Source organism: Mastigoproctus giganteus, chromosome 5, assembly GCF_048544385.1.
Source record: "Mastigoproctus giganteus isolate SK-2022 chromosome 5, ASM4854438v1, whole genome shotgun sequence".
Classification (NCBI taxonomy): Eukaryota; Metazoa; Arthropoda; class Arachnida; order Uropygi; family Thelyphonidae; genus Mastigoproctus; species Mastigoproctus giganteus.
The window spans coordinates 25972734-26000182 of NC_143579.1; the positions used below are offsets into that span (position 1 = coordinate 25972734).

The 27449-nt window shown below is 38.2% G+C and overlaps 1 protein-coding gene across 12 annotated transcripts in view; it reads left to right on the plus strand.

Annotated features, from left to right (window-relative positions):
• gish (casein kinase I gish) overlaps window positions 1–27449 on the plus strand; it is a 220753-nt gene that overhangs the window by 140259 nt on the left and 53045 nt on the right. For 8 of the 12 annotated variants that reach the window (XM_090373936.1, XM_090373935.1, XM_090373940.1 and 5 more), the window contains one exon: window positions 19950–20045. The exons of the other annotated variants lie outside the window; for them this stretch is intronic. In XM_090373936.1, coding sequence (XP_090230062.1) covers window positions 19950–20045 — 96 coding nt within the window. The remainder of the gene's footprint in view (window positions 1–19949; window positions 20046–27449) is intronic. 12 annotated transcript variants of the gene reach the window in all.

The following is a 27449-nucleotide window of genomic DNA, read 5'->3' on the forward strand; positions in this document are numbered from 1 at the left end:
TAATGTGTCTAGGTTACCAGAAGTATAATTCTTATTTTTAATTGATGACTTTTTTCACATGGATAGTCAAATTAAAGTATTTTGTATTGGGTGGTGAAACTGTGTCCCAAAATGATCACAATAAGCAGCCTCCACTGTATTACAATTTTTGATCAGTTTGATTATACCTTGTCAGCTCTCAGCTCCATAGGTTAAAGTAGGCTTAAAAAATGTTTTTAAACTAACTTGTTACGCTTTCAACACTTTTTGCATAATTATTATTTGTTTTCCCTGTCTTATCTTCCATTCTTATTAAAGCTTTCCTAGATACAAAGTTATTAATTATGATTAAATAGGCCTGTGCATTCTGGATTCATTATGATTATTGTGGATTATTGCATGACACAAAGCAAAATGGAGACAGAATAAATAATGACAAGTTTAATATTAATTGGAAAACACACATATATTAAATTAAATACATACAAAAGCTTTTAGTTCATTTGTTAACCTTCATCAGTCAAACTGACAGTTAAGAGTGTGGAGCATGAGGGCGTGTACTGCCAGTCATGTATATGAACTGCGTGATGTGATGGTTAATTGTGGATGTTGAAGCCTGTTGCTGTGATGCATGTGAATGTTGTCAACATTTGTCATTTATCAAACTGGTTGCTTCAATGATATTGTGGACACAACATCCACTGCTCCTGTTGACTGAGGTATTAGAGTATGTGATGTTCAATGACTCCAACCAGGCATGTCACCAGTAGTGGTGGGACCTATCTACAATCTCGACATCGCGGTGTGGGTCAATGTCGTGGTGGGTTGACCAGAAGTGTTTGGCAATGGCTGAGTGTCCTATGTCCACTAAGCAGATGGCTCTTTCGTGTTCCGAAAGACATTTTCTGAGCTGTCTCCCAGTTTCCCCAATGTAGCAGCTAGTGCAGTTACGGCAAGAGATGCAGTAGACTAGACCACTTTGTATTAAGGTTTTCACTTTAGAGATGAGAGATCGTAACTTTCTGCCTGGGAGTTGTACACATTTTATCCCATGTGATTTTAGGACCCTAGAAACCTGTTGTGATAGGTTTGGGTAGTATGGGATAAAGGCGCTTGTGGTTGAGTTATTACCTTGGATGTTCCTGTTGGTCGCTACGTGGTCATGTGTCTGTCGGTCGCACCTGTCAAGGGTATGTAGGCAAGACTACGAGCACAGTCTCCAACAGCGAATTTATAGAATGGGTCCAAACCCTATCCACCTCAGAAAATCAAATCATGGCATCATTTGATGTAGTGTCACTTTTCACCTCCATCCCAATGGAACTTGCCATCACATGTGCAAAAGAACTCTTGGATAATGACCAAACCCTTGGCAGCAGGACTGAACTAACACCAGACGATATCTCTACCGCCCTCAGACTGCTTAACAGGTGGTGCAATTATGTTCAATGATTCCATTTACCAACAGGTGCATGGTACAGGTTCCCCAGTTAGTGCAGTCACGGCAAAAATCGTGATGGGAGAATTAGAGGGTCGTGCATTTACGAATGTACCAGATCCGCTACGTGGATGATGTGTTTGTGGTTATCCCCAGAAATTCTGGTGACCGACTCTTAGACCACCTCACTTCTCTGTTGCCTTTCATAAAATTCACCATCTAGCTAGAATCGGACAATACCATAGCATACTTGGACACCCTTGTCCAACGCGAGATCATGCGCTTGAAGACAACTGTCTATCGTAAACCAATGTGTGCTTGCCAGTTTACCAACTTCTGGTCAGCACATGTGTGCAGCTATCTTCTTGGCACTGCATGAACCTTGTTAACCCATGCCTGGACCTACTCTGCTTCTGTAGACGAGAGGCGCACTGAGATTGCTAAAGTCAAGGCGGATCTTGCGAAGTATGGCTATCCCACCACACAGGTGTGACCTGTGTGGTGGGATAGTCACAACATGACCATAGAGCGACCAACAGGAACATCCAAGGTAATGACTCAACTGCAAGCGCCTTTATCCCATACTACCCAAACCTATCACAACAGGTTTCTAGGGTCCTAAAATCACATGGGATAAAATGCGTACAACTTTCAGGCAGAAAGTTACAATCCCTCATCTCTAAAGTGAAAACACCGGTTCCTACCTTAATATAAAGTGGTCTAGTCTACTGCATCTCTTGCCGTAACTGCACTAGCTGCTACATTGGGGAAACTGGGAGACCACTCGGAAAATGTCTTTCGAAACACGAAAGAGCCATCCGCTTAGCGGACATAGAACACTCGGCCATTGCTGAACACTTCTGGTCAACCCACCACGACACTGACCCACATTGTGATGTCAAGATTGTAGATAGGTCCCACCACTACTGGCGACGTGCCCAGTTGGAGTCGTTGAACATCACATGCTCTAATACCTCAGTCAATAGGAGCATTATATATCGTGTCCACCATATCATTGAAGCAACCATTTTGATGAATGATAAATGTTGGCAATGTTCACATGCATCACAGCCACAGGCTTCAACATCCAACAATTAACCATCACATCACGCAGTTCATATACATGACTGGCAGTACATGCCCTCATGTTCCACACTCTTAACCGTCAGTTTGACTGATGAAGGTTAACAAACTAACTGAAAGCATTTGTATATACACCTAAACCTCTTTTTATGAGAATTTTTTTTTACGCGAATTCGGAGTTACGCAAATTGGGATATCAGAAATAATTTTTTTTACCCGATTTTTATTCACTTTTAAGCCACCAACCTAAAGTCTAAGTTAGGAAAAAATCCGTAATTCAAGGAAATTCTGAGAATTTTGTAGAATTGCATTCCTAGAAAAGGCCGAAAAAGCTTTAGTGATGTGGATAGAAGATAATGTAGAAAAAAAGAATGCCAGTTGACGGAAATTCCATCAAGCAATGAGCATTGAGATTTTATGAACAGATTAAAAAACTGCAGCCAGATACTTCATCTCAATAGAGGAAAAAATATGAATTTCATGCAAGCAATGGTTGGCTGGCTAAGTTTATTAAGACATGCTCTTCATAATATAAAAATTAAAGGTGAAACGGCTTCTGCTGATGAAACAGCTGCTAAAGCATTTCCACAAAAACTTGCTAAAATAATTGAAGATGGAGGTTACGCTCGTGAACAAGTTTGGATTATGGATGAAACTGGCCTTTTCTGGAAAAAAATGCCAAACAGAACTTACGTATCAAAAATGCAAAAAACTATTGGTGGGTTCAAAGCAGCAAGGGATCGCATAACACTCCTATTTTGTTTGAACGCTTTAGGAGATCAGATGTTAAAACCACTGCTCATATCAATCATTAAGACCATGGCCAATGAAAGGCATAGATTTTCAAAAATTGCCAGTTCATTGGATGGCTAACAATAAAGCTTGGGTGACCATTGATATTTTCACTGAGTGGTTCCACAAACATTTTGTGCCAGAAGTTAGACGCTATTTGAATGACAAGTGTCTCAAATTTAAAGTGCTTTTGATTCTTGATAATGCACCTGGCCATCCTGTCATAGAACACCCAAATGTGCAATTTTGTTTTCTGCCGCCCAATACCACATCATTGCTACAACCTCTAGATCAGGGTATAATTGCAACTTTTAAAACATTATGTCAGACAAACATTTCAGTTTGTTTTGAACAAGCTAAATGATGATGAAACACTGTCAGTTATGGATGTGTGGAAAAAATTTTCAATTATGGATTGTATTGATCAGGTTTGATTTTCGTTATCTGAATTGAGACCAGAAACTCTGAATGCATGCTGGAATGCTATTTGGCCCGCATGTGTTAAAGAGAATGCTCCTGTTCCCTTCAATTATACTGCAGAATTCCCCAATATAATAAGCTTGGCATGTGAAATTGGCGGAGAAGGATTCGATGATCTTATGTTGGCAGATATCGAAGAATTGTTAATTGATAAACCTCTTAGCAAAGACGAAATAGTGGAGATTGTTTCTGAGACTCCTGAAAGCGAAGAAGTTAATGATAATGATCAAGATAATCCTACTTTTACTGCTGATATAATTAAAGGTTTTAAACTGGCCAGTAATTTAGGCAATTATTTTGCCCGACATGATCCAAATGAAGAACATGCTGGGAAGTTTTCATGTGAGCTTAAGTTGTTAATGTTTCATACAGAGAATTATATCGCGAGTTATCTAAAGCATCAACACGGCGATTAATAACTTAATTCATGCCTAAAAACTACTGAAACAACCAGTGGTACTTTTGTTCAAGACATGACAAGAAGAATTCCACAAGTTGAGGCGGAAGTCGATGACAATAATACCATATCTAGTAGTTCTAGTGATATTACAATCTCACAAAAACGAAAGCTTTCACATTTATTGTCAGAAACTGATAGCACATAACAATTTTTTTAGAGAATCCTTAGCAAACAACTGAAATGAATATGTTTTTTTAAAAGTTATTAAAATTCATTATATGTTTGTGCATTCTCCATGAAATGTAAATAAAAATCTTATGATCCTAACGAATTTAACGTTTGTTTCTTTTTATTATTTTGCTTATATTTCAGGTTTGGAACCAATCCTAACTTTTTCTATGGAGTCAGTAGTTCTTTTTACACAAATTCTTTGTTTGTACGCGTAATGTTTAGGAACATATCTATCGCGTAAAAAGAGGTTTAGGTGTATTTAATTTAATATATGTGTGTTTTTCAATTAATATTAAACTTCCCATTATTTATTCTGTCTCCATTTTGCTTTGCATCTCGCAATAATCCACAATAATAATTATTAATTATGCTAAGTTAGGTAAGTAATTCTCTAATTCTGCCAGGATATGATAGAATGGACTATAGTGTATATTGAATCACATTGGGCCACTTGATGTGTATGAATTAACTGTTAATGACCCTGCTCAGATTGCAGACAAATTGAATGGGTATTTTGGATCTACATTCACACATGAGGAATTGTTTAGGGAAGATGATACCATAAGTTTATCAAACTTTAATGAGGAGCTAAATGACTTTGTGATAACTAAAAGGAAAGTGGTGGAAAAATTGTTGAAGATGGATATAAAAAAATGGCACTTGGGATGGAATCTATCCAATTATATTTAGGGAGCCAGCATAGGAGGTAAGCAAACCATTAGCCATAATTATGAGAAAAACTTTGGATTTAGGTGGTCCCTATGGACTAGAGATTTGCGAATGTATCCCCAATTCATAAAGCGGGATCAAGTCCCGAGTTAGGGTTAGATTTGAAAGTGTCTGCAATTCTGCCAGGACATGGTAGGAGGGAGTATATGATAAGTGCCTTGTCAGTCAATTTGGCCTTGAAGAGATTCTGCAAGGCTCATGGGGTAGAATTTTTCTTAGCATGGTCTGTGCTTGTTAACAAGACAGACTGCATCCACAGGGATGGGATATACAAATAGAAAGGGTGCAATAATATTTGCTGATGCTATCAAGGTGGTGTTAGGTGGATCGGAAAACTGCTAGCTTGGGGGATTCACAGACTAATAGATTAACTGCAGCCATAGGCAGAGGTGAAAGTGATTCTTGCACTGCTTCTATTGGAATGAGCAGCAGAAACCTGGCAAGCAAGGTGCTGGTGATTTCAAGGACTGTTGGGAATCATCATGGAACAAGTAAATACATGGGCTGAGTTAGAGTAACTAAGGACAGATGCATGTATACTTGCATGTACACCAATGCTAGGAGTATAGAAAATAAATTTGATGAATTTGAGGTGCTGGTCAAAATATCAAAGGCAAATATTGTTAGGATATCAGAGATGTGGTGTCACACAGATATAAGGAATGCAGAATTGGAATTTGGGGAATACAATGTGTACAAGACAGGATAGGAAGTGAGGAGGGGTTATGCTCTTAGTTAAGAAACAAATTCTAAGGAAGTGCATCCATTTGACATAGCTGGACAGTGCAAAGTTGAGTTAGTTTGGTGTGATATAAGCACTGGGAAAGCAAAAATGAGGGTAGGAGTTTGTTATAGACCTATGACTCTGATGAGTACAATGAACAGTTATACAGAGAAATAGAGTGGGCCAGTAAATCAGAGTGTTTTATAATGGGGGATTTTAACTTCCCAGATATTGACTAGAACTTGTGGGGTAGTTGTTTTCTAACCCATTGGATGATTGTTTTCTACAACGGCACATTTGAGAGGCAACCAGAGGGAGTAATACTTTTAATCTGGTTATCAGCAGTAATTATTCATGAATTAAGAATCTGCCGATGAAGTAGCCACTAGGTGGCAGTGATCACTTTGTATGGATGTGGGATTTATTCAAAGATGTAACTACAATCAGTAGTAAAGGGAAAACTTTTTGCTTTCGTAATGGTGACTACAGTGGTCTGAGACAGTATTTAAATTCTATACGGTGGGACCAACTGATGATACAACCAAGAGCAAATTCTAAATGGGAAGCATTCAAGGAATTAATCTTGGAAGCTACTAGGATTTTCATAAGAACTGAAAAATACTGTTCAAGGTTTAGGCCTAAATGGATGTGAGATGGACTAATGAGACTTGTGGCAGAGAAGAAAAATGCATGGGATGCATATAAATCAGGTAACAAAGAAGTCTGTGGTAGATATAAGCTAGTCTGTAATCAAGTCACAAAGGAGGTAAGTCAAATGAAGGTGGATTACGATAAATCTCTGGCAAAGGATGCAAAGAAAAAAAGCAGCCTTCTTTACTTATATAAACTTAAGAAGGAAAGGGATGAATCAGATTGTGGTCCACTTGATATCAATGGTTCGAATGTTGATGGTTCTGGTCAGGTAGCTGGTAAACTGAATCAGTGTTTTGCATCTACATTCACACATTCTGTAGGGAAGTGGAAGCCAGAAGCTTATCAAACTCTAACAGGGAGCAAAATCATTTTGTAATAACTGAGAAAAAAGTGAAGGAGAAATTAGCATTAGTAGAGGCATATGATGCAAGAAACCAAGCTTATGCATCATCAGCCAAAAAAAAAAAAAAAAACACTCCCATTTCACCCCTCCGTTCGTTCCACATACCTGTCCAGCTCAGCCTTAAATTTATTTAGACTATCAACTTCCACAACAAGGGATGGAAGTCTGTTCCACCAACCAACTACCCTCTGGCTAAAGGCAAACTTTCACACATCATTCCTACAACTGTCTTTCCTCAATTTGAATTTATGCCCTCTCAGGTGATTCTTCTGAGCAATAGGAAGAATCCCATCAGCATTGAGCATGCTAAACCATTCAAGGCTTTATACACCTCAATCAGATCACCTCACAGGTGCCTAGTCTCCAGACACTGTAATTTGTAAAACAATTACCCCCAGCTTCTTTTCATTCTCTAACACTGTCAGTGTAGTGCTTCAGAGTTGATACATTACTCTGGGGTTACAGCTTCCCATATGTAGTACTTTACATTTGTCAATGTTAAACTTCATTTGCCACTTCACAGCCCATCTGCTCAACTTTTCTAGATCCTGTTGCAGCAGCATACTGTCATTAGTGTCATTAACAACTCTGCCAACCTTCGTATCGTCTGCAAACTTGGACATTAAGCTTGATATACCATCATCAGTATCATTTATAAATACAGAAAACAACAATGGACCCAACACTGAACCCTGAGGGATTCCGCTAATAACATTAGTCCACAATGAGCAGTGTCCATTGATTACCACTCTCTGTCTTCTGCTACTCAACCATCCCTTTATCCATAGCAGCAATTTGCCTCCAATGCCACACTGCTCCAATTTGTGCAGCAGTCTTCCATGTGCAACAGTATCAAAGGTTTTTCTAAGATCCAAATACAGTGAAACTTCCCTTTAACGGACAGCCATGGGGAACGAAAATTTGTCCGTTAGAGAGAAGTGTCCGCTAACAAGAAGTCTGAGGGAGGAAAAAAAAAAGAAAGAAAGAAAAATCGTTACACGTTTAATGTAAAATTAAATTAATTATATACAGATTTTGCACAATATTTTTGTAAATAATATACATACAATTGTGCTATGCATATTATGACTTTATCTTAAGAAAAATACATACAGTAATCACTTATTTTCTTCTGCACCTTCTTCCGGCTGATAATTTTGTTTTCAACATTTGTTTGGAGTGAAGAAACCATTGAAAGTCCTTCAGTATCTTCTTCAGCGGCGAAAAACATTTTTAAACGATTGATTTTTATGAGCGCTTCTATTTTCATCGGTGGTTCGTCATTAATATGTTCATTCGACAGAATGACCTCCTTCCATTTCTTCATCCTCATGAGGAACTTCTTGAAAAATATCGATGATATTGTCGTTGATATCTAGAGCACCATCTTCTGTAGTGAGGTTCGAGTCTATATCTTTGTAGCCAGGGTCACTTGTAGCTGAAGTATCGTACATTATCAATGTTGAAGTTCTTGTTCTTCTTGGTGCTCCACATTGCTGTTCACAACTTCAATTTTTGCGTTTGAGAAGCCAGACTTTACAAAACAGTTCACGACAGTTTGTTTTCTAATTGCGTTTACTGAAGAGGAAATCCATTGAATCGCATCTAGGATGCTGATTTTCTTTGCAAGGTCACTCGCACATGTTACATCGTTCATGTTTGCAATGAGATGTCCTAAAACACGTTTTCTGTAGTGAAGTTTAAATTTTTTTATTATCCCTTGATCCAAGGGCTGACACTCTGCAGATGTGTTTGGTGGCAGAAAAACGAGTTGAATGTTGGACAATTCAATGCGCGGGCGAGATGCAGCATTATCCATGAAAAGAATAATTTTTCTGTTTTAACGAAACATGTTTTGGTTAAAGTGACTTATTATTATTAGCTATATGGTGCAAGGAAGCCTGAGGCTTATGGTGCACCAGCCAAAAAAAAAATAAAAAATTCCAGAGTTATCCAGAGAGAGAGAGAGAGAGACATCCATTCGCTCATGATATCTTGTATCATCCATGCTTTTTTATTAGACTTCCAGTCAACATTCAAAAGATTCAACTTTATACCCTTGAAACAATGAGGATTTTGTGGTTTTCCTATAACAAGAGATTGTTCATATTTGTACACAATAGTACAGTCAAGTGTTCCTTAGAAATTTTTCCGCCCTGGCACTTTTCGTTTTTTAGACTCACTGTTTTTTCAGGAAGAGCTTTAAAAAACAACCCTGTTTCGTCACAGTTGTAAATATCCTTAGCTTCAAAATCATGACATAAATATTCCAATTTAACGGTCCACTCTGTTACAACCACAGTATCAACAGATCCACCTTCACCACTTACGGCTTTCCAAGAAATTTTATGCTGAGTTTTGAACTTGTCTAGCCAACCCGCAGAAGCTTTGAACTCATTTACTCCCATAGATTTCGCAACCTCCAAAGCCTTTTCCCTAATAATAGGCCCATTAATGGGAATTTTTTTAGCACGTGCGCGACAAAACCACTCATATGTAACATTGTCAATTTGAAGTCCAACAGTTTTCGGGAATGATTTTTGAACCTGATCATTTCCGTGTTGCCAAAATTGTTTGAGCAGTTCATTTTTTTTCTTTAGGATGTCGCTTACCTGCGTCTTCCCGATTTTGAATTTTGCAGCAAGATTGCGAACACTTTTTTTGCCGATCATACACATTAATGAGTTCGACTTTATCTTTTAAAGATAAATGTTTACGAGAAGACATTATGCACTTCACACGACACTGAGCAAAACTGAAAACTGAAACTAAAAAGACGAAAGGCCGACCAAATTCCCCACCCCCCTGCACACACCGAAATCATCAGAAGTTTTACCCGTGCCTGAAAATTCTTGAAAAAGGGTTTAGAACCGCGACGTAAACCTTGATAAAATTCAGAGAATCGGAAATAGAAAATAAACACACGATTGAGGCAATACGTGGAAGAAAAGTTCCTAGAAAAAGGGCCGTGAGCTCTCCCGCAGTCCGTTATGGGAAGATCAAATTAAGTGCTAATCTAAACAAAACAGTGCAGATTGCCTGTCCGCGTCCGTTACAGAGAATGTCCGCTAGACAGAAGCTGAAAACACATTAAAACCAATAGAGGTGAGTTGGGGAATTTGAAAATGTCCGTTGTAGAGAGATGTCCGTTAAAGAGAGGTGTCCGTGAGGAGAAGTTTCACTGTATATGATATCAAAGTTATTCCCTGCATCCAGTTCCTTTGTAACCACATCATAGTATCCAATCAAATTGGTCAGGCAAGACTTTCCTTTTAACAAAACCATGCTGTGTCCGAGTCATAACTGAAGTCTTGTGATCCTGCAATGCTTCTTTAACCAGTGCCTCCATTAATTTCTCTGGAACAGAAGTTAAACTAACAGGTCTGTAATTACCTATCTCCCTTTGATCCTCCTTTGTGGATTAGGGTCACATTTGAACATCTCCAGTCCATGGGTACCTCCCCTGAGTCCAGGGAAGATCTCATAATTACAGCTAATGTTTGCTTACTTCCTTTGCCACCTCCTTTAATATAACTGGATAGATTCCATCCACCCCAGGTGCCTTTCTTGTGTTTATCTTCAACAATTTCTCCTCCACTTTACTCTGTTATTACAAGATTATCTAGCTTACTGCCACATTTGAATACACCTCTGGCATTCCCCTACCTGAATAACTCCCCATGTGTGAATGTCAATGCAAAATATTAATTTAGTTTGTTAGCTACCTGAGCAGGATCATCAACAGTTGAACCATTGATATCAAGTGGACCAATCTGATTCATCCCCTTCCTTCTAGAGTTTACATAGTAAAGAACTCTTTGCTGTTTTTCTTTGCATCCCTTGCCAAAGATTTCTCGTAATCTGCCTTCACCTGCCTAACCTCCTTTGTAACTTGTTTACAGACCAACTTATATCTATCATAGGTTTCTGTGTCACATGTTAATTTATATCTATCCCATGCATTTTTCTTCTCTGTCACATGTCTAATTAGTTCATCTGACATCCATTTAGGCCTAAATCTTGAGCAATATTTCTTTGTTGGTATGAAAAGTCTAGTAGCTTCCAAGATTAATTCTTTGAATGCTTCCCATTTTGAATTTGCTGTTGGTAACATCATCAGTTGGTTCCACTGTATAAAATTTAAATACTGTCTTAGACCACCGTAGTCACCTTTACAAAAGCAAAAACCCTTCCCTTTACTCTTGATGGTAGTTACCTCTTTGAGTAAATCCCACTTCAGCACACTGTGATCACTGCCACCTAGTGGTTCCTTTATCTGCAGATTTTTGATGCATGAAGAATCATTACTGATAATCAGATCAAGAGTATTACTCCCTCTAGTTGCCTCCCGAACATGTTGCTGTAGAAAACAATCTTCCAATAAATCCACAAAAGCCTTGCTAGTGTGCAAGTGACCAACTCACAAATTCCAGTCAATATCTGGGAAATTAAAATCCCCCATTATAAGACACTAATTTACTGGCCCACTCTATTTCTATTTCTCTGCACAATTGCTCATTATACACATCAGATAACACACACCTACTCTGATTTTTCCTTTCCCAGTGTTTATGTCATACCAAACAAACTCAACATTGCATTGTCCACCAACATCAATTGGATCTGATGCAAATTGCAGCTGATCAAGACTAGACATATGTGGGGAGATCTGATTGAGATGTTTAAGGCCTTGAATGGATTGAGCAAGAGCTGAATGTTAATGGCATTCTTCCACTTGCTGAGACTACACACGTGAGGGGGACATAAATTCAAGTTGAGGAAATATGTTTACAGGATATGTGGAAATTTGCCTTCCGTCTGCAGGTGATTATTGTTGGAACTGGCTTCCATCTGTTTTTTTGGAAGTGGATGGGTTGAATAAATTGAAGAAAGAACTAGGCAGATTCTTAGAAGGTGTGGTTGGGTGAACTGTGTAGGGGTTTTTTTTTTTTTTTTTGGCTGATGCTATATAATTTACTTTTTTGCATCATTTGCCATTATTATTACTACTACTAGTGTTGATTGTCAAGCGGCACTGCCCCCCCCCAACTCTGCATTTATATACTCAATCCAAACTTTGTAAAGACTAGAGATAGTGTGAATTTTAGCATTGTTGTGCTGGGGTCCCACTAAGTGAACTGCAGCCATTTAGCTGCAGTTCACCCAAAGGGACCCCATGTTGCCATTCCTCTGCCTCAGGGTGGCAGGCTGGATGTAGTAGGGAATAGAAAAGTCTCTGGTGGGGAAAATCCTGGTTGATGCCCCCCACCGTGAATGATAGGAAGACTTTCCAACTGGAAATTAGATGTTAAAGGGAGCACCACTGGGGAAAGAGCGCATCCTCCTTGGGGGGGACTGTTAAGAGCAGAGAAAGATTTGTTGCAGTAGCATCCCCCCAGGTGGAAAAGTTGGGATGGGAGGTGGGGAAGGAAGACAGGGATTGTACTGGATCAAAGTCATAGGAACAGGGTGCCCTGTGGAGGGGGGGGAAGATTACACTGTGGACATGCATTGCCTTAGTATTTGAACTCTTAGTATTTCAGACATTTGCTTCTTGCTCATTTACCTAATTTCTGCTGCTCCTGGCTCTGTTATGTTTTCATCACATTTCTTGTTCATCTTGTAAATTTCCCCTCGACGTGGGCACCTGTACGTGGTGAGGGGACCTCCCAGTGATGCTGCTGGACTTCCAGACTAGCATCACTGGGATCCAACGCCCACAGCCCAGGTTCCAGGCTTACATCAATGGAATCTGGCGTGTCTGCCGTGCGCTGCGACCCGTGGAAATTCGGAAAGGGGGATCCTGGTGGTTGAGGGGCCCAGCTTCAATACACCACTTTGGCCCCTGCTTCGACAAGACGGGTGGTCCTGGAAGGCCCGGCTAGGATCAATCGGCTAGTAGGTTCGCCTGCGAGGGTCAACCGTGTCAATGCCACGCCCCTACCCTCATGGTCCGAGGGACAGGATTCAGGCTGGCGGCGGTGCGGGTATAGTGTCTGGGTAGCCCTGGCGTCCCACTCCCGAGCGCATTTATTGCGTGCCGGGTAGTGGGCGTCCCTTTGGGCTCCGTGGTGGGTGGGGAGCCCGGGCACTGAACCACTTAAAAAACTGCATGAATCCTGATAAACTAATTTCTTCTGGGGCCCCAACCCGGTCCCTAACTGAAAATTTTACCGTAGACCAAGAGAACGTCACTTCTGCAAAAAGACAGAAAAAGGAGGTTATATCAGGTCCTACACCTCGGTTCCTGATAATTCACTCAACTAGTGAGAAGCCCATAGGAAAAATGTCACCCTTCTTTATCCAGAAGGGTTTGGAAGGGTTGGCAGGCTCTCCTAAGTCTGTCAAACGGCTTCGTTCGGGTGACATACTTGTAGAAACCAGAAGTGATATACACTCAGAACAGCTCCTCCGTGCTACATCTATCGGGGGAATGCCTGTCACTGTAACCCCCCACAAGACACTGAACTCATCCCGTGGTGTCATTGCGGAATGGGATCTGATGGATGTAACTGAAGAAGAGATCTGTTCAGAGTTAAAACCACAGGGAGTGACAGCTGTTAAACGTATATCCATGCGTAGGGATGGAAAATTAGTTCCTACTAGAAATATCATATTAACATTCAATTCACCAACTTTTCCTCATGAAATCAAAGCTGGCTATATTAATTGCCCAGTGCGTCCGTATGTCCCAAATCCGTTACGGTGCTTCAAGTGCCAGAAATACGGACACTCACAGATGGCTTGTCGTGGAACCCTTGTATGCGCTCGGTGTGGCGCAAAGGACCACGAAACAACATCATGTTCAGCTGCAAAACCAACCTGCATTAACTGCCAAGAAGAACACCCGGCATACTCAAGGGCATGCCAGAGGTGGAAACAAGAGAAAGAAATCCAGCGACTTAAGGCAGAGCTGAACATATCTTATCAAGAGGCAAGAAAAACGGTGAAACCTATAAATATAAATAAACCAACCTACGCTCAGAAGGTAGCAGGGAAATGTTCCATCGGAACTCAGACCGAAATGACCATACCACCAAAAGAGTCATTCACTCCCATTGCTCGCTACCTGTTAAGTTCAATAAAACCCGCACAAAAGGACCAATCAGCTGCCACTCCAATATCTTTACCTCCTAGTGCCCCACCTGTTAGAAAATCAGTTTCTGAACAAAAGAATAAAAAATCAGACGTACATCCTAGTTCTCAGGAAAAAATGGATGTGGAGCAGAAGGAGGTACAAGAAGAAGCAGTCTTGGAACTCTTTACTGAGGAGGATATGGACACGGGGCAGCGTCCATACTTCCCCAGGAAGGATAAATCTAAGACTGACAAAAGTAAGCCCTCAGCACCTCGGAAGCCGCCTGAAGGAACCACCAAGCCAAAATAATGGCTAAATTCCTACAATGGAATTGTCGTGGATTCCGGCAAAATGCAGAAGACATCAAGGCACTCCTGCAAAAGCACAAACCATCCTGCTTTTGCATACAGGAGACTTACCTAAGGGCAAATGATGACCCCAGGATGCATAACGTTACTGTCATTCGCAAGGATAGAACTGGGGATGGTCCCGCTCATGGAGGAGTCGCAATCCTTGTGGGCAACCATACCCCCTTTCAGCAATTGCAACTTACTACCAGCATAGAGGCAGTAGCAATTCGAATAACAGTGGGGTTTTTACTAACCGTTTGCTCTATATATTTGCCACCTGGTACTGACATCTGCCAGAAAGACCTTGAAGATCTCTTAATGCAGTTGCCTCCCCCTTTCTTACTTCTTGGGGACTTTAATGGACATAACACCCTGTGGGGTAGTGCTTAGCATTAATAGAAGGGGACGAGTCATAGAGCGTATGCTCATTGACAATGACCTCTGCCTTCTTAATGTGGGAACAAACACCTTTTTCCACATGCCTACCCGTATGTTTTCTGCCATTTATCTCTCTATCGGCTCGCCTTCTCTTCTCTCGTCACTTACCTGGGAGGTAGAAGGGAACCTGTATGGAAGTGATCACTTCCCCGTGATAACCACCTTAATTACTGGGAGACCTTGTCTTCCTGTCAGGTTACCGCGGTGGAAGTTTGATCAAGCCGATTGGAGTGCCTTTCAACACCTGGCAAAATTTGACAACTCTGCAGCTAGTCAGGAGCCTATAAACGATGCAGTTACATACATAACAGAAAATATTGTCCATGCAGCTGCAACTACAATTCCAAAAACATCCACCCGGTTTCCTCCCTTTCCAAAACCATGGTGGAATCCAGAATGCACAGCAGCTAAAAAGGCTCAAAACAAGGCTTGGGGGATATTTCGAAGATATCCTACCACAGTCAACCTACTAGCTTTTAAACGTGCCCGAGCCAAAGCACGCTACATCCGCCGTCAGAGTCAAAGGGAATCGTGGATCCGTTTCACATCATCCATTACCCAGACGACCAGCACTAAGGTGGTCTGGGAAAAAATCCGGAAAATGAAGGGAAAATACACAGCATACCCCTCATCGGTCCTATAATGGATGTACTATTGCAGACTCTACTGCAATAGCCAATGCTCTTGGGGAAACATTTTCTAACATCTCTTCAACATCATCTTACTCCCCAGAGTTTCTGGTCTTAAAGCACAACATTGAAAAACACGCCCTTAAATTCACATCGAAGGGTTCCCACCCATACAATGGGCCATTTAATATCAATGAGCTGAAGACAGCACTGGCCCGTACAAAGGCTACAGCTGCTGGACCAGACAACATCCATTATGAAATGATCAAACATCTTTCACCAGAATCCATGGACCATGTGCTCCTCCTGTACAACAGAATCTTCCTTGAAGAGCATTTTCCGGATACCTGGCGCAAGGCAACTGTTCTTGCTTTTGCTAAGCCAGGAAAGGATCCTATATGTCCAAAAAACTATCGTCCCATTGCTCTGACCAGCTGTCTGTGCAAAATATTGGAGAGAATGGTCAATGCTCGTCTCTTATGGTATTTAGAATCGAACGACCTTCTCTCCCGCTTTCAGTGCGGCTTCCGAAGAAACAGGTCCACACTGGACCACTTAATTAGACTGGAAACATCTATTCGAGATGCTTTCCTAAAAAGAGAACATCTGGTGTCCATCTTCTTTGACATGGAAAATGCGTACGACACAACTTGGAGATTTGGTATTTTAAAAGACCTTTACAACCTCGGTCTAAGAGGCCACCTTCCAATTTTTATTAAAAATTTTTTATCCTGCCGCTATTTCCAAGTTCGTGTAGGATCCTCCCTCTCGCGGCCCTTTTGCCAAGAGGAGGGGGTACCACAAGGATCTGTCTTAAGTGTCACGCTTTTTGCCATTAAAATAAACTCTATTTCTGAACAACTTCCTCCAACTATAAACAGTGCACTCTACGTCGATGACTTCAGTATATTTGCTCAATCATGCAATATGAGGGTTATTGAGAGACAACTGCAAAAAGCTATTGACCGTGTTAACATCTGGGCCACGGCCAATGGTTTCAGGTTCTCACCGGAGAAGACCGTTTGCGTCCATTTTTGTCGCAAACGTAACCTCCACCCTGAGCCTGAATTACGACTTGGACAAAGCACCATTCCAGTAGTATCAGAGGCGAAATTCCTGGGACTCATTTTTGACAAAAAGCTGACATTTGTCCAACACATTCGTCAGCTTCGTACAAAGTGCACGAGAGGGCTTAACATCTTCCGCTCTCTCTCTTCTACCTCTTGGGGTGCAGACCGATGCACTCTCCTACGTCTGTACCGCGCACTTGTACGTTCAAAATTAGATTATGGGTCTCAGGTATATGCATCTGCCAGAAATAGCGCTGTTCGTTGGCTTGACCCCATCCATCATCAAGCCATTCGTATTGCTACTGGTGCATTCAGAACATCACCTGTCCAAAGTCTGTATGTCGAAGCAAATGAACCATCCTTATCGCTTCGACGAATGCAGTTGTCTCTACAATATGCCTTCAAGCTGAAGTCGCTGCCAGATCATCCCACGTGGACATCCGTTTTCGAGCCACGATGGGAAAATCTCTGCAACACACGACGGACCGCTAATCGCCCATTCGGCATTCGTGTCCAAGAGCTACTCAGTGAGCTTAACATCTCGGTAGACAAGGTCGCTCGATCACCGAAGGAGCCCCTTCCACCCTGGCATGCACAAACACCAGCATGTGACTTCTCGCTCAAGATTGCGACGAAGTCTAATACTCCGCCTTCTGTCTACCTGCAGCTCTATTTACAACACCGTGCAGAACATTCTGACTTCTTGCCAGTTTACACAGACGGCTCGAAGTCAGAATCGTATGTGGGATCTGCTGCTGTCTTTCCAAATAATACCATATCAGAGCAGATACCCCTTGACTGTAGCATTTATACTGCAGAGCTACATGCCATAGAGTTAGCTCTAGATCACATAAGAAAACACCGTTACCAACGGTGTATTATATATGCTGATTCAGTGAGTGCACTACAGGCTTTATCAGCGATGTCACACATTAACCATCCAACCCTGTCCCGAATTCAGCAGATAATATACAATCTCTATGGAAGTGGATTCGATATCCGCTTCTGCTGGATCCCCAGTCACATCGGGATTAGAGGAAATGATTTGGCTGACATTGCAGCCAAATCGGTAGCCCTGACGGATAATCTTGACCTGTTGGTCCCCTATACAGACTACAGGCAAGTGATCCGTAGTAACCTACAATCTCACTGGCAAGATTCGTGGCATCGACTGATTACTACAAACAAACTATGTCGAATTAAGCCTGTGATCCATCCATGGCGGTCCAGCTCACGCAGGGATCGCAAAGAGGAAGTTGTTCTTGCTCGGCTCCGCATAGGACACTGTCATGTTACACACTCCTTTTTGCTGAGGGCTGATGACCCTCCTATGTGCGAGCAATGCGACACCGTTTTATCCGTCCAACACATTTTATGCGATTGTACCAATTTTATAAATGCTCGTTTTAGCGCTTTTACCCATCTGACTGAGCCATATACACTCAGTCAGATTTTAAATGACAACGACAACGTGTCAGCAGTTTTTAAATTTTTAAAATCGATCAATATATATACACTCATATGAAATATACAATTTGCTTTTATGTATTGATATGTCTGTATATATATATATATACACATGCAACTTTAGACGAAGTAACCTTTTTTAAAACTAACAAGTCTAATCTTTTTTGAATTTTATTCTTTCCATGGCGCATTATAACCTTGCTGTTTTTGCGCCACAAAAATCCAAATCAATCAATCAAATCTTGTAAATTTTAACATTGTTTCAGTCAATTTAGATTCAAATATATATATGTTTCTTGAAGCAGCATTATTACATATTTTATCCTCACCAGAGGCAGTGCTTGTAGGTACTTATATTTACAAGGGTGTGCTTTTTGGTTTTTGCTCTTCTTGCAAATTATAAAATGGTAACATTTTTGAATTCTGCATGTGGATAGGGACTGGATTTTGAAAATTTGCTGCTTGGAAAATTTTATAGATTGAATCTAAAATAGAGCTTTACTAGTATGCAACTTACAATAAGTTAATAGGCACTGGAACCTGTGTTATCTTGTTGAAAGTTTGTTTTCAGGTCCCAGTGCTTATTAGTTTATTGCAGGTTGTGACATATATGGCTCTATTTCAGGTTCAGTGAAAGATTTCAACATGACAGTTATTTTTGGAACCAAATGCATGGTTCTATGACAGGATTCAATAAGGAATTCAGAAATATCAATTTTAATTTAGGTATTGGGACTGATTGGGATTAAAATTTATAAAAATATTAATCCTGACAATAAATCTAATTTAGGTCTTTTTACATGGAAAAGTGTTTCTTAAAACCTAGTAGTATTGCCTTGTCATACCTTTCTCAACTCAGATCAAATATACTGTCATAAAATTATGCTTATCAGTAAGTTTGTAAAATAATAAGAGGAGTTTACCTCAATATAGTACGTAGAACACTTCCGTATGATACTCTCCAGAAATTAAAATAAAAAAATCGAAAACTTACGAAAGTGTTCTACGTACTATATTGAGGTAAACTCCTCTTATTATTTTACAAATATTAATATCAACATAGAATGTATTGAGCATTACAGCTCTGATTCATACTAGCTTATCAGTAAGGAATTCAAGTTCTAAAGAGCAAATAGTTTTATGATTGGATGAATGGTTTCTTGAGAAATTTGATTTTTCTTAATTTATCCATTTATCATATATTGTTTCATCTATGAAATATGCTTGTATATATATCATAAGAGTGATGTGTCCATGCATTGTTTTGTTATGGAGCAGAATTTTGTTATTTATAATCTGCAGTTTGTGAAGAAGGTTACACTGCTTATTTTTATACCCCTAAAACTATACACAAGCAGATTACTATTGAAATTGATTTGAGGATAGTCATAGATACATTTTAAATGAAAATAATGGACTATAAATATAAAGAAAAGGTTTCATTGTCATAAAAGTATTACAGTGCAACCTTTAATTCTTTAATGATTAAATTTTTATAACACATTTTTGTTTATGTTCTTTATATGAATTGGCTTGGAGATGTATGATTTTATTAGCATATTATTGCAGTGTAATTGTATATGTAATAAAAGGTTTATAAGTTTCACTGTATAAAAAGGAACTTTTAAAATGGAGATGATTATGCAAAATATTTTGTTATCTTATAGTGGACTAAATGGTGTATTTAAGGATGGAATAATGATTATTTTCTGCTTGAATTCATATAACTGACCTCTGTGCTAAAAAGATCACTTTCATCTGGTTTTATTCAGTACTTTATCCTCCCCAATATTTTAGCAGAGTTCCATTCAAAATATACATTCACTAAATTAAGGTTTGAGTTAAAAAAAAAAAAAAAAAAATTGGAATTATCATCAGTTATTGAAACCAATGGGGGGGAGGGAAGAAGACAATTTTACATTTGGATAAACAGGAATAGGACATTTACTGCTGATTTCGGTTACAAGCTACACTTTTCTTTCCTTCCTTTCCTGTTATCCGAAGAAAAACAGAGATCTGAGTTCTTTAACTAAGAGCAGAGCAAGGACTTTAATGACTAACATAGGTCAAGGGAACTGGAGAAATGCAGTAGCAAGAGGGGTAAGTGCTAAATGTGCCTGCTTTTTACATTCCCCTCCATTTCCTTTGTATTGAAGTTGTTTTTTTTTTTTTTTTTGGTCAAAATGTTGACATAGTGAATTAAATTAATATGTACCCCAAAAATTATGTCTACTGCTTGCTTTGATAACTTTTTCAAAACCAAAATAAATAAAAAGAAAAAAAAATTAAATTGGCTCATATGAACAAACATTTCCCTAACCTTTCATTTGTTCTGTTGGTCACTCTGGCTGCATGAAAAAATTATCTGTTGTCTTTTTAATTTATTTAAAATATTCTTATATTAAACTTTTATAAGTTTCCCTTCTATAAATTGATACAGACTTTGGGTATATAAAATAAAAGTACTGATCTTCAATTAGAAATTAGATTTGCTAAAAAGATGTTTTAGCACATTAATTTCTAATCATACTAGGACAACATTAATGATAGTTCATGACTGAGTGTTATGAATATTGTTTTGAGCATAATAAATTTGACTCAGTAAATTAATAAGTATAGTTTAATACAGAGGAATAAATTATTTATATTGCATTCTAGGCTGTTTATTCCTAATTATCTGTTGGAAAAATTTTCAGGTTGTCCATGATGGGTTTGCACTAAATATCATAGTTATATAAAGTGCTGTTATTCTTATTTATGTTTCCAATAGGTTGAAATGTTGTACCAAGAGTTTTTTTTTTTTTTTTTTGGTTAATTCTCTTTCTAGTATAATACAAGAATAGTTAGTAATATAAAACATAGTCTTTTCCAGTGGGTGTGAGTTAATTATAGTAAAAGTAGAATATTCACCAAATTCAGGCGTTTTTTTTTTTTGAAAAATACAATATATATATTTTTATTTACCTTTATTATTTTGCTTATTCTTATTTTTCTGCAGAGTAATATTGCTTTTGTTTTTGTTAGTCATCATATATTTTCCTCGTGGTTGTTGTTTTTTAATATCATAATGAATGTAAATGCATAAAACATAAAATAACGTTTTATATAATGTAATTAACGTTTAATAATGTAATTAATGAAAAATGGCCTAAAAAAAATCAATTTAAAATTAAGTGTCTGTTCATCAGTTACAAAAAAAAAAAAAAAAAAAATTGTAGTTAACAATTGATGTATTTCTCTGAAACAAGTTGTATACAATATTTTAGCAATAAATAGACTCATACACGAGCCATGAAAATATAAGTATTTTTACTGTAACTAAAATATTTACAAATAAAATAAAATAAATATTTACAAAAACTGCTATTATATTAAATTAAATTATGTACATTGTAAAAAACATTAAAACTATGATGAAATCCTTCTGATAAAATACACTAAAATAAACCGGATTAAAAGCGATAAAAACGATAAAAATCTGTAGCTTTCAGAAGCATCGGCTTCCTTCCTCAGCAGTAACAAAACTTCCTGCAGCACGTCCTTATATACAAGTTGTATACAAGAGTTCATTTAATATTAAATGTAGCATTTTAATATTACAAATCTCATCTAGTGTGGTTAAATCACCATCAATATAATAATGTTATTTGAAAGTATACTTTTATTTTTAAGGTTATTTATTCTATTAATGTTTTATTCTGTTGTGCTTATGAATAATGAATATTGAAATGCAAGAAGCTGGATTTAGCATCTGAAATATCAGTCATAAAAGGAGAAATTGTTTCATGTGTGGAAATGCAGATGGCAGGAAATTCTCAGAAAAATAAAAAATAAAGTAAAAACTGTGTGGTTTAAAAATGGTTTAAAATTATGACTATAATTTATTTTTGTGGAATGGTTAAAGAAACTAACTTTTAAGCTATATTGGATCAAAACAATAATTCTTAAGATATTCGAGCTCCCCTCCAAGTTATTGTTAATTGCTACTTGTTGCTTTAATAGTAAGTATAGGCATAATACCATATTGAAATTCAAGCTAATATCTTCCTGAGAAACTCATGGTAATAAAATTAAGGTGTTGTTGTTACCTTTCTTTTAGTTAAATTGGCATTTATATAATAAACAATTTCTGGAGGACTGTCCTATATTTGTTTAATAATGTTCATTATTGTTGATATTATTGGTTAGAAAAAAATCATTGTAACCTGGATTTTGACAGTCAGTATTAAATAAATAATAATGTTTTGAGAAATGTTTTCCGTTATAAATATTTTGAGAATATAGAATAAATTAATTTACAGTTCTTAGTGCATCAAGGTGAAATAATTATTATTGCAAATATATAATACTGATAACCTTGAAAGGTGAATTTTGGTTCTTCCTTAATGCATAATAGGAAATCTCTTAAGAAGGCAGTTTTGGTAACATAAACTGATGTTATCGCAGTTGAATCATTCATATCTTAATTTGAGTAATGCCTGTATGGAGGGGCATTATTTAAATCAACAATTCCTTTTAATTTATTTTTATCTGTGTTACTTGAATTAAAAAAAAAAAAAAATACAGAAACTAATTATAAAGAAATAAGGTTAAGAATAACTTCAAACAAAAGAAAGGTTTTAAAGACTAAGAAATTAAATTCATTGTAATAGATTATATATAAAAATTATTTTCATTTGGTGTACAATTAAATAATAAAAGAATTCCATGAAAATGGATGAGTGCAATTTGTTGATAAAAAAAAAAAAAAAATATATAGAAAGTAAAAGGGCCTTATATCAAAAAAAAAAAAAAAAAAAAAAACAGAGCAGAAATAAAAAAAAAAATTAAATAATTTATAAAAACCAACTGAATCTGTTGCATGGCATTTAATAAAAAAAAAAAACATCTTGAGATTAAGATTCTTAATAAAAGAGTAAAAGGTACGTCTGTACTTTATGAAAAGATTCAGGAAAGTTTTGGTTATTAAAGACAAGTGACTGTTGAAGTGTTATTTTTATTTTTGGAAGAGTTTGTTTGAATAAAGCACAAGGATTGATTTATTAGAGATATGATAGTGATTGCAACTATTTTGAGTTACAGCATTTGGAGAACTCTTAAGAGTTTTCCAAAGACTGCATCAGTGGAATCTCCACCCACTATCAGTAATATTTCCACTAAATCTCAAATGTAATTTAAATTTAGTGAAGGTTATTGAGAATCCAGGAAGTGTAAAAAGGAAAAATATGTAAGCAGTTGGATTTATATTTTGCAGACAATTGCATAGACTTTGAAAACAAAGGTACAGAGAGAGAGAGCACAGATAATTATTTTTCAATTGCTTTTATTTAATAATGTAATAATGTGAACATGTGTACCACATAATAAGCTAGACATGTTATTAATGCAGATACTTTAAAATATTACCAATTGTCTTTTACATCTTCCTCTGCCCCTCTCTTATATGAACAGACTTGTGTAAAATATTGCCAACAGCAGCGGACAAAGTAAATTGCAATATCCAACAAAACTCTGAAAATGTATAAATAAAAATAAGTAAAATTTTTTCTAAAATAATTAAGAAGAATTCTCTTTTACACTGTGAATGGCCAATTTATTAGGTACACTGCCATCATTCAAGTGTTTGTCAGGGTGTAAAACAGGTAGTCAGATGCTGGTGAAGTGTATGTGAAATTCAGAGAGGGTATGGGCTCACAGCATGAGCAAAGTGACCAAGTTTGTACCAGATGTGTTAGTGCAAGTCAGACACTGTGATTCTGCTGGACTGTGATTGCGCTGCAGTGCCTATAGTGTACAAGGGGCATTTGAAAAGTTGGTGGCCCGAGTATGAAAGAGCAGCGGTTATGTTGTTAAAATTTTCTGCACTCAATGTATAACACTTCAAATAGTAATCCACCAAATTTCATGCAGTTTCAATAATGTATCTTTTTACAGATCTTGACGTCAACAAAGTTGTGTGAATGAGGAAAGATTGACAAAATTATTTCCCATGCAGTTATCCACTGTTTGGGAAAAAGGGGACTGATGCCAAAGGCAGTTCATAAGGATATGGTTAAACATTGAGGGAGGATGCTCTTTCCTATTCCAGTGTTAAGAAGCAGGCAGCAGAATTTAAATGAGGGATGGGGGAGGGATAGCCCGTAAGATGACCCATTACTCCAGAGGTCATTAAGAGTGTGCATGATCCAGTGATCAGTAATTGACAAGTGATAGTTTGGTACATTGCCAATGTCTTGGGCATCTTATATGAACATGTGTATCACATAATAACAGAGGCTCTTGCTGTGAAAAACTGTCAGCATGGTGGTTTTCAAAGTTGCTGACAGCAGATCAAAAACACACAAGGGTTGTAAGTCAAGTGAATATATGCATCATTTAAACCAGAGCCAACAGATTTCCTTTCAAGGTTTGTGATGGATGATGCTGTGGGCCATCACTTTTGGCCAGAGACAAAGGAGTGGTCCAAACAGTGGAAATACAGCTCTTCTCCCCTCCAAAGAAAGCCAAGTTGATTCTTTTTGCTAGCAAGGTGATAGCATTGGTTTTTTTGTGTTGCTAATGGATTATTTTCAGAAAGGCAAGACAGTCGCAGGGTCATATTCTGCAGACCCTGTGGGTCATTTGCATGAAAACAACAAAGATAAACACTGAGAAAAACTCAGCAAAGGAGTCTTGTTTTTCCACCAGGATAGCACACCTGCTGACAACTGTCATTGCCATGGCTGCATTGCATGAGTGCATCCTTGAAATCTTGAATTCACTAGATATTCACCCCATGTTCACTGGATCTAGCACCATTGGACTTTCAGTTATTTCCTAATTTGACAAAATACATGGCTGGCATCCATTTTTCACCAACAGTGACATCATTGTTGCAATAGATGCATTCCCAGAGATGCAAGAGAAAATTTTCTTTGCAGCTGGAAACAATGCATTGCGTCATTTGTGGCGATAGTGTATTGACTCCAAAGGGGACTATGTTGAAAAGTAACGTGCTACCAGACTCCTCAAATTAACCCTTCATATTCAACCACAACCTTTTAAAATGCCCCTCATATACTGAAAATTGTTTAACTAGTAAATATCTAGCCAATGGCAGTCCTATGGCTCGAGGCAGCATGTGAAAGGATGACTGATGGTGAAAAGAAATGAACATATTAGCTGATAGGTCACAATTGCTGAAATGATAGCACCGCATAACAGTGGTATACAATGGGTTATGTTGGAATGCATAGTGTGTTGGATGCTGTCATGGATGGGGCATAGCAGTAGTTAGTTCAGCTAAAACAATCAACTGTGGATACAGGAATGCTGATACCAGACATTTGAGGAATGGAAAAAAGTTGTCTGGTCTGACGAATCCTCATTCCACTTATTCCATGACAACAGCACAGATAGAATATGATGACAGTAGCACGAGACCCATTGTTGCCAGCTGCTAACATTACAGGCTGTTGGTGGAAGTGTGATTGATGGTGTAGAAGTGTTTTTGTGCTGCACGTTAGGTCTCCTAATATTAGTGATCCACTAATATTAGGATCAAGATCCAAATGCTGGTGGTTCTATGGGTGATTACTGGTGCTATGTACAAGAATACAAATATCCAAATATTGCAGCCTGCCGAATGTCATTGTTGATCAGGTGCATCCCTTCATGTTCACAGTTTTCCCATCTGATAGTGGTTGCTTCCAGCAGGATAATGTAGCATGTCACACAGCACAATTCATTCAGGAATAGTTCTAGGAGTATGAGGGTGATTTTATGATGCATCGTTGATTTGTTCAGATCTCAACCTGATTGAGCAACTGTGGGATGAGGTGGATGATCTATTCACAGCGGGGATGTCATTCAGTCTGAGACAATTGCAGTATAAAATTGAGTCTGTGTGGGCTACCATCCATGTGGAATGTTTTAGGCATCTCATGTAGGTCATGCCCCAGTGACTTGACGTTGTTCTGAGGGATAAAGAAGATACTTATTCTTAGACTAGTGTACCCATTAAACTGGCCACTCAGTGTATGATGTTATGTAAAATATATACAGTAGGATTAAAGGAGCATCAGAATTATTCAAACTTTAAATTATCTATTTTTACATTATGTATAGTTCTTTATATAAAGAATGTGAAATGAGCATGGAATTTTTAATTTGGTAAACTAGTGTTTGCAAACATGATCCCTAATAGAAATGTGGTATCATCAATGAAATACTTTGTTAGGTTAGGTCAGCACTGTGTATGTGCGTGCCAATTATGCATAATCAATTTGATACTGTTATACAAATGGAGCAGTGTAGCATTAAAGCACTAGTTGTTGCTATGGATAAAGGGATGGTTGAGTGGCAGAAGCCAGAGAGTGGTTATCAGTAGACACTGCTCTTCTTGGACTAATGTTATTAGCAGAGTTCCCCAGGGTTCAGTGCTGGGCCCATTGTTGTTTTCTTTATTTATTAATGACATTTATGAAGGCCTATCAGGTGTAATGTCTAAGTTTGCAGATGATACAAAGGTTTGCAGGGTGGTTAATGACAGTAATCAAGGTAAGATACTACTGCAACAAGATCTAAGAAAAAATTTCGGAGATGGGTTGAGAAATGGCAGTTGAAGTTTAACATTAATGGATGCAAAGTACCGCATGTGGGTAGCAATAATCCCAGATTAGTGTACCCAATGTGTGATACCATACTCAAGGTAGTGGAGAATTAAAAGACCTGTGGGTAATTATGCATCAGATATGATATTCTCTGAGCAGTACAGAAATGCTTTCAGGACAGCTAATGGGGTTTTGTCAGGTGATATAAGGAATTTTGCTAGCAGGGATAAGGAAGTGATTATCCCATTGTATAAGGCAATTGTTAGGCCACATCTTGAGTACTGCTTTCAAGTCTGGAAGCCTTATTTTAGGAAGGATGTGGGTCTGTTGGAACAGGTGCAAGGAAAAGCAACAAGATTGGCAAGAGGGCAGAAAAAAGGGTACTCTTACCAGGAAAGGCTTCAGTTTTGCAAAGAGATCTGATTGAGGTGTTGAAGGCTTTGAATGGATTGAGTATGCTCAGTGCTGATGGAATCCTTTTTCTTACTCAGACTACACACATTAGGGGACATAAATTCAAATTGAAGGTTGTTGTTGTTATTTGGTTTTTAGGAGCATTAGCAACTAAGACCATATTGCTCCGGGGATATGCAGTGGTCATTTCCTGACTTTGCCGCATCCTCCATATTTGGTGGTCACAGGCTCGAACCCCGGTCTAATCAAGAAGCGTGTGTTGCTCCTGACCATCTGTCTACGGAGGCACCCCCAAATTGAAGGATAGTTGCAGGTTTGATGTGTGAAAATTTTCTTTGAGCCAGTTGGTGGTTGATTGTTGGAATTAAACTTCCATCTGGTGTTGTTGAGATGGTTTGAATAAATTATGGTATAACTAATTAAACTGTTAGAGGATCAACAGATGAAATGGGAAGTTTTTTTTTTTTTTTTTTGGCTGATGCTGCATAAGCTTGCTTTC